Source organism: Microtus ochrogaster, chromosome 7 (assembly GCF_000317375.1).
Source record: "Microtus ochrogaster isolate Prairie Vole_2 chromosome 7, MicOch1.0, whole genome shotgun sequence".
NCBI classification, from domain to species: domain Eukaryota; kingdom Metazoa; phylum Chordata; class Mammalia; order Rodentia; family Cricetidae; genus Microtus; species Microtus ochrogaster.
This window is the reverse complement of record NC_022014.1, coordinates 61,988,092-61,995,437: the sequence shown is the minus strand read 5'-3', so window position 1 is coordinate 61,995,437 and position 7,346 is coordinate 61,988,092. Positions and strand designations below refer to the sequence as shown.

The 7,346-nt window shown below is 55.5% G+C and overlaps 1 protein-coding gene across 3 annotated transcripts in view; it reads right to left on the bottom strand.

Moving 5' to 3' along the window:
- Positions 1-2,302: 2,302 nt before the first annotated feature.
- Bcas3 (BCAS3, microtubule associated cell migration factor) overlaps positions 2,303-7,346 on the bottom strand; it is a 498,657-nt gene continuing 493,613 nt past the window's right edge. For 2 of the 3 annotated variants that reach the window (XM_005350452.3, XM_005350453.3), the window contains one exon: positions 2,303-3,152. In XM_005350452.3, the coding sequence (XP_005350509.1) occupies positions 3,004-3,152 (149 nt within the window). In that variant the 3' untranslated portion in view covers positions 2,303-3,003. Of the gene's footprint in view, positions 3,153-6,197; positions 6,289-7,346 lie in introns of all 3 variants that reach the window. The other variant, XM_026780237.1, reaches the window with a different exon arrangement.

Below are 7,346 nucleotides of genomic sequence, written 5' to 3'. Positions count from 1 at the left end.
GAGAGGTCAGCTAGGATCCAGGTGGCTGTATGGGAACTGGCCAGGGCATGAGGAGCAGCAAGGTGCAGACAGAGGTCAGCTGACTAGCTGTGTGAACCCATGACCTTGCAAGAGGCCCTGCCCTTCTTGGGGCTCAGGCTTGTCATCGCAAAAGGTGGGTGGGTGACATCTTTGGGTTTACAGTTTGTGATTTGTAAAAATCAGAAGAGAGCACTGAGAAATTACCCTCAGTTGTAGTCTTGTGGCTGTCTGGTCTGGCTTCTGCATGCCCCTGGCAGAGCTGCCCCTGGCAGAGCTGCCCCTGACATCTGTGCTTGTGTGTGATTTTGCCCTTGGACCACTGGGCCTTTTACTGAATTCCTCGCAGACAGTGCCCTCCTGCCGCGTGAGTTGCCATTCCAGTTCCCAGCAGCCTCTTTGCAGACCAAGAAGATATTTTTCTTCCGTCAAATTGAGAGAGGGAGCCCAATGGGGAGGCAGTGCCGTGAGAATGGGGAGGTCACTTGCCTTCCTCAAGGTCACCTGGCCCGGGCACAATTAGATTCCTGTCCTGATGACCTTCTGAGTGATGCTATCATGGGGGGGGGTTGCAATGAGGAGGTGGAGGTTGTTTTGGACGTTATCTGTCGAGGATAAGAAGCTGGCTGCTCTAGGGTTCGTGGCAGTCAGGTCCCCAGCCTCTCCTGCTCTCACCTTCAGCTGATTACAGGCTGTGGCTGGGTCCCTAACCTTCCCAATTAGCTGGAGGCCAGGCCCTGGGCCTTTCAGATAACCTGAACTCCAAAGGCAGCCGCTGTGGGGCCAGCTTATCTGGGCTCTCTGATCCTCCCCCTCCCCCACTTACTTCTAGTTGCCCTGACTGCAAGCAGATGAATAACCAGATTGTCCTGCAAGCTCAGCCACAAGTCCCAGTCCCGCAGGACACCCACCGCTTTCCCTGACTGGAGGAGGCCACATCTGTTTCCCCACCCCCCACTATAAAGGGAAGGGCCGGACCAGGGTGGGCCGGTCCCGTGCATGGCTGAGAGTTCCTGGCAGCAATGTCCCATCCATGTGCCCAAGGGTGGGTGCAGAGGGGTCATGCTTTCTAGAGCATCAGTGGCCAAGCCCGGGCAGCCAAGCCACCAGCTGTATGCGAGAGCAGCCTACGGCACCCCCTTCTGTCCTCTGCTGACTAAAAGGGTGCTCCAGCTGGGGATGGGGGCTGTGCCAGGCACATCCATGTCGAACGCTGTCCAAATGGGGAAAAGCTGCTCTTCTGTGGAGTCTCAGTTTGCTGGGCCTAGGCCTTGTGTTCCCAGCAAGCTCCCATCTGATAAGGGGCTTTTTAGCCCTCAGGAGCCCGGACAGAAGACACAGAGTGATTTGTGTCTTCTCCCCATTGATCTGGTGGAGGTAACTGAATACTACATTTCTCTTCAGGTACCAGGGGTGGGATGGGAAATATGGAGAGGCCAGGGGCCCAGGAGCTGCCCCAGCTCTGACCAGATGGTTGGATGGGAAGGCTGTTCGTCTGTGAATCCAATTCTTCCATTAAAATCCTTCATCCTAAAGCACACCTGGCTCAGCGGGTTTCCTTCAAGGCCTTCCCTGGGCCTCAGGTATGGGAGATGGCAGAGAGGCTAGAACTGTATCAGCCTCTTTCCCATTCACCACACTTCTCGGTTGCTCCCGTGCACTGCCACTGCGCTGGTCCAGAACAGGAGGAGGGATAGAAACAAGAATTCAGGCCGGGTATGGTGGCAAAGGTCTGCGATTCCAGCTCTTGAGAAGCGGAGGCAGGAAGATCAGGGCTATACTTGACTATATAGTGAGCTACCCGAAACCTGGTCTCCAAAACAAAACAACAACAAAACCCAAAAGCTTGCTATCTGAGATCTTAGCCAACTTCCACAACACACCCTACTCTAGTTCACAAGCTCTCATCTTCTGAGCTTGAGAGAGAGGTGATTCCCAAGTGCCCTAGGACAAGGTCACAGGCAAGGGCAAGCTCTTATTCCAGAGCAACCCAGGACACACCAGGGGCTAGATTGCCCTCTATGTCCACTTGTGGGGAGGCCCAAGCTTGGAGCCTCCACAAATCATAGGCTCTGGTAACAGGCAAGAGTCGTGAGGCTGAACTTCAGTCAAGCCCCACCTAACGTCCAGCGGGAAGGTTTTCCTCCCCTTTCCTTCCTAACACGGGCTCCCTTGTACATACAGTGTGGGTGTGGGTGTTGGGAGCAGTTGCCCATAGTCTGACCCATAGGACTCTCCTCAGTGTTTGGAGAGGACTCTGACCCCAGCAACTCAGGAATGGACACCAATTGCAGCGTGATTTATTGGACAAGACGTGCACTTTTGATATGGCCTCAGTAACCACGGTTTCCTTCACTCAACAGTACAGGACCAGGGTACAAGGGCTCAAAGATAAGACAGACAAATTCTCCCCATGAGCCAACAGGGAAGCAAGGGGCAAAGGGAGCCTCTTTCCTTCTTCCTTCCCTATCACTCTGGGCTTCAGTTCGCTCCTGTCTTGGGAGGGAACTGAGCAGGGATATCTGGGGGCAGTGTGCATCACAGCCTGAAGTGGGTTAGGGCTGACATTGTCCACCAAAATACCTGGCTGGACCATTCAACTTCTCCTCACCCGGCCCTACGATCTGGCCACTGTTCCAGTCCCCCTGTGGGTACAGTTAAAAAATACAAAAGCGGATCCGATGCGGGACATTATGTGCAAAGAGAGAAGGGACCGAGTTTCTGCAGTCTCTTAGCCACAGCCCCCAATGACAGGAGTGGCTGAGGTCAGGGTGTGCTGAGCAGTTCTGGAAGTCTCTTTTCATCCAGAGAGGATGAGCAGCCGTCGTTGCTAAGCTTAGGGAAGGTGGGGTTGATGAAAGAGGAGCAGAGACTTAGAAGGGTAGGACCAGAGGCGTGCGGGGATGGGGTGGGGTGGGAGGAAGGTAGGGTGGGGTGTGGTGCTTCTCCCTGTCCCTCAGCCAGTCAGAAGCAGGTGGCTGGTGTCTATGGGAAGCCAGTGGGGAAGAGGCTGAGCGGCTGGCTCTCGTTGGTAGGGAGCGGAGATCGGTAGCCATCAAAGTTCCTTGGGATGCTGCCACTGGTGGAGCCTGAGCTGTTACTCAGAGTCTCGATGCTTCCCTCTCGCTGAAGTTCTGCAAAACAGAGGAGAGGTGCAGGCTTGATCAGAGTGGGCTGGAGGTGGGGGCGCACCCTGGGCCTGGCTGCTCACCATGAAGCCCCATTCATACTCTTTTGCAGGGAGGCTCGTGCCCACCTGCCTGCCTGCCATATGGACCAAGTGGCAACTCAGCTCACAGGGAGGCTCACTCAGAAGAAGCGCCCTTGGCTAGCAGACTCCAGCTTTTGACTTGGGCGTCTCTATCACTGTGGGGAAGCCTTGAGGGCAGGAGTATAATCCCCTGCCATCCTGTGTGGATGGCTCTGTTACTTGTGGGTTAGCTAGCACCTGCACTCCTGCTTTGGCCAGCGTTCTCCTCCAGTTCCTCAGTGCATGCGATCCAGGATCAGCAGGTGGGCAGAAGCTAGGTCAGGAGAAGAGAAGCCTGCCTACCAGATCTGTCGCTCTTCTTGCTGACCTGTCCCCAGAGCTCTGTCCCAGCTTGGCTATCCATTGTTCCCTTACTCCCACCTACAAAAGCTCCCTGCTAGCCAGGCTTGAGCTTCTAGAAAGTATATGCCTTCCCTTGGTGGGGGACCTATTCCACTGGAGAGAGGGTCCTCTCCTTGCATGAATATTTCCTCTTAGCTTGCCCAAAGTCTCCTGGCGACCCATAGAGTGGATGTGCTGAGTTGATCTGTAGAGAAGCAAGGTTCTGCTGCCCTAGTCCCTGGACCTCCACACCGCTCTTCTGGAAACAGCACACAGACCTATCTTGCTTAGCTATGGTAACTTTAACTGTCCCACCATCTCTTCATCCAAGACAGTAACTGGGGCAGGCAGAGGGTTGGGAATAGGACCTCCCTGCTCGCTGGATTTCTCAGGGTGGTCAGTTCCTCTTCACTGGTGGCGAGTATGTGCACAGACAGTTTCTGGAGTCTTCCAAGCTCAGATGGACCCTACCATCTGAGGGTAGCGTCTTCCCCCGATGCCTGCGACTATGGAGTTTTGCTTGTCTGCCTCATGAGTGTAGTATCTCATAGGAGTTACTTGAAACATCGAGGTACACCCAGCAATACACTCCTCTGATATGGTTTCAGAGCCCGGGATCCAGGCTGCAGCTGCCCCAGGCCCTGGCCGCCATTGACATGCAGCGCAGCTGGCTTTGGTTAGGGAGCGAGGGGTCATGGCCTCCACTGGGTTGGCCATCACCAGCCAGCTACTCACACACTCTGAAGACACACTACAGTCCAAGCTGGGCTGCCCAGCAGCAGCAGCAGCAGCCGCCATAAAATGGGACAGGGAAATGGTAACTATGCCAGTCATGTCTGGACCTGAGCCCAGGCTAGATGAGCACACCAGGATATTAGAGATTCCCATCAGGTTGTGAGCACTGTAAGTAAGGGGGATGGTGGTGGCGGGGACACAGGCTAGGAGCTGGATGCTGGCTTCCTATGAGGCCTTGGTCCTGGGAAAGCCATGAAATAGCTCTGTATGTGCAGAAAGATGAGGAGGGGGGCTCCTCAGATCTTTTCCTCCTGATGGGCTTTCATCCTCGCCTTCATACAGGATACAGCCATTGTGCCACTAGAGGGGCAGTGCTGGAGAGCCAAGGGAAGGCCCTGAGCATTAGTGAGCAAGCAGCAGACTCCAGGAGAGCTCCTCTTCCTCTCTGTTTGCCCCACAAGCAAGCCCAGAATTTCCCAGAGAAACCCAAGGACCCAGGTAGCTTTCAGAGGCCCATGCCCTCCTGCGCAGCCATCCTGGCACTAGGGGGCGCTGACAGCAGGGCCAGAAGGGCAGAGAGAAGCAGGCAGTAGCGAGAAAGGCAGGGGCCTCCTCAGGATACAGATGGGATGGATGCAGGCCCAAAGAAGCGGGTCCCAGATAAAGGAGCAGGAGAGACCATCAGGAAGGGAAGGGTAGCTCCTTTGCCGAGCAGAGGGAGAGCCCCAATAGGCTTGATACAAAGTGCAACATATCCACACTGCCAAAAGGAAGCTGAGGAGTCCACAGCGCAGGCCCAAGCCCGGCAACCCACTGACCCTTGGTGTAGGCCCTGGCAACACCCTGAAGCTGTCTTGGTGACCCCACCACAGGAGTCTGCATGAAGGCACCCCATCCGTCAAATGACAGTGTAGGGACAAATGCCAGAGGGTTACAAGATGGATTTGCTCCCGGGGAGGCCACGCATGGCTCAACTGCCTGGCTCAAGCTTTCTCTTTGTTATTTAGGCCTGGGAGAGAGAGGGGCCTGGCCAGCTTCCTCCTTGCCTCCACATCCGGGCCACCTAAGATTCTGCTGACTTTGTCTCCTTTCAGTATTGCCCAGGCTAGTTTGAACTGGTCACTGGGTCCCCGGATCTCCATACGTTTCCACCGAAAGCCAGGACACTCTACAACATCTTGTTATTCCTTCACTTAAAGATTGCCACTGACTCTTCAGGGTCCCTAGGCATAAACTCCCTGGCACTAGCGAATGGCTGTGTGCAGCCTGACACCCCAGGCTGCACTGGTGTTTTCTGTTTGAATGAGGAGCGTGTCTGGGCAGCCCGAGGCCACGGGGACCCAGTGCCCGCTCATCTCTCTAAGCTGTCTATGGGGGTCCATTCCTTTGTGAACCGAGATGTGCACCGCAGAGCCCCTAGGCCTACTGAACTCCAGCTAGGTCCCCTGAACGCATCCAAGTGCATTACCCCCGCCCACGGAGGACAGGCCCTGGCAGGGAGTGTGGGCCGCATCTCTGCTTCCCCAGTCACAACTCTCAGGACTGAAATTCCCAGCTTGTGCAGAAAAAGAACTTCTGGAATGAACGATGTGGTAGGGAGAGATGGGGCCTTTCTCCAGCATGGACTCACTAGTGGCAGAACTGGGGGCTTGGCTGGTTCTGGGACAGTCTCTGGGGGGCTCTCCTCCGTCCCTGCGGTCAAACCAGAGCTCTCTTTGTCCCTCCAAAGACGCAAGAGTGACAGTGTGTGGGAAGTGAACGTGGAGGAGGGGTGGATGCACGCTGGACCCCCGCTTTGAATCACCCCACCCAGCCCTAGGAGCAAGCGGCGAGCGGAAACGTGTGGCCTTACCTTCCTCCATCCCGAACGCATGCTTTGTTACTGTTGGGTTGTTCGCGGACGCTGGGCTGTTGGCATTGTTTTTTTTTTCCTTTTTTTTTCCCTTTTGAAAAGAAAAGCATTGAGGAATCTTTTTCTTTTTCTCCTTTGAGAGATACGGACAATGATCCAGAAGAACACTGATCTCCACAAGCAGAAGGAGAGGGTGGAGGGAGGTGCGGGGGTGGCACACGGGAGGAGGGCGGTCTCGCTGAGGGGTTCTGCTGTCCAGGACACTGACATGCACGTGAGGCGGCGGGAGACTGACCAGTCATGGGGGGACAGGCCCAGAGGTAGAGGTGTTGTGAATCTTTCAGTACCGGGTGAGGGAAGAGGAGTCACACAGTAAGCATAATACAATAGCTTCTACAAGGGGGACACACAGGGACCTACGGCCCATGCAGTGCCAGATGGGGCCCCATGCAGGTGGATTGCTGGGAGAGGAAGAGGAAGGAGGCAGGCTGAAGAGTTTTCTGGGGGAACCCTGGACATTTGACTTAGTGGCCTGGTTTTGGCTCAACCCCTACCCCCATCCCATCCTCCCCAGCTCTCAGCAGCTTTCCTGCAGTGTACGTATTCTCCCAGTGAAGCCTAGCAGAAACTGGCCAGGGCCAGGCAGCTAGAGAGGCTCCCCCAGCAGCACTGAGTCTGGCTCATGGGAAGGTTGGCTGTAAGAAAGCTTGCCACCCCTCACACTCCTTCCTCCCCCATGCTTGGACTCAGTTGTGCCCTCATATTCTCCAGGGACTTGGTGACTCTGGAAGGTAGGAGTGACAGCCTTGTCTTGCATACAGCAACACCAAGGACAAACGGGAAGCCATGGGCCCTGGGTTCACCCTAGAGGGAGGACTAGCACTGGGGCAGGCCACAGAATGCCAGACTCCAATGCCCGCTACTGCCCACATTCCCCAGTCCCTACTGGTCTTGCCAGAAAACAAGCTTGTTATGTAGCTGATTCCCGATGGCACAGGCTGGGATGGGCAGGCCTCAGGGGACAGGAGAGGACAGCAGAGGCAACAAGGAGAAGGGGGAGGTCTCTGCTCTCACAAAATAAATAGGCCTAAAGAGGAGGAGGCCTTGTCTGTATGTCACCCCCGCCCCACCCCCCATTCCACATGGTGC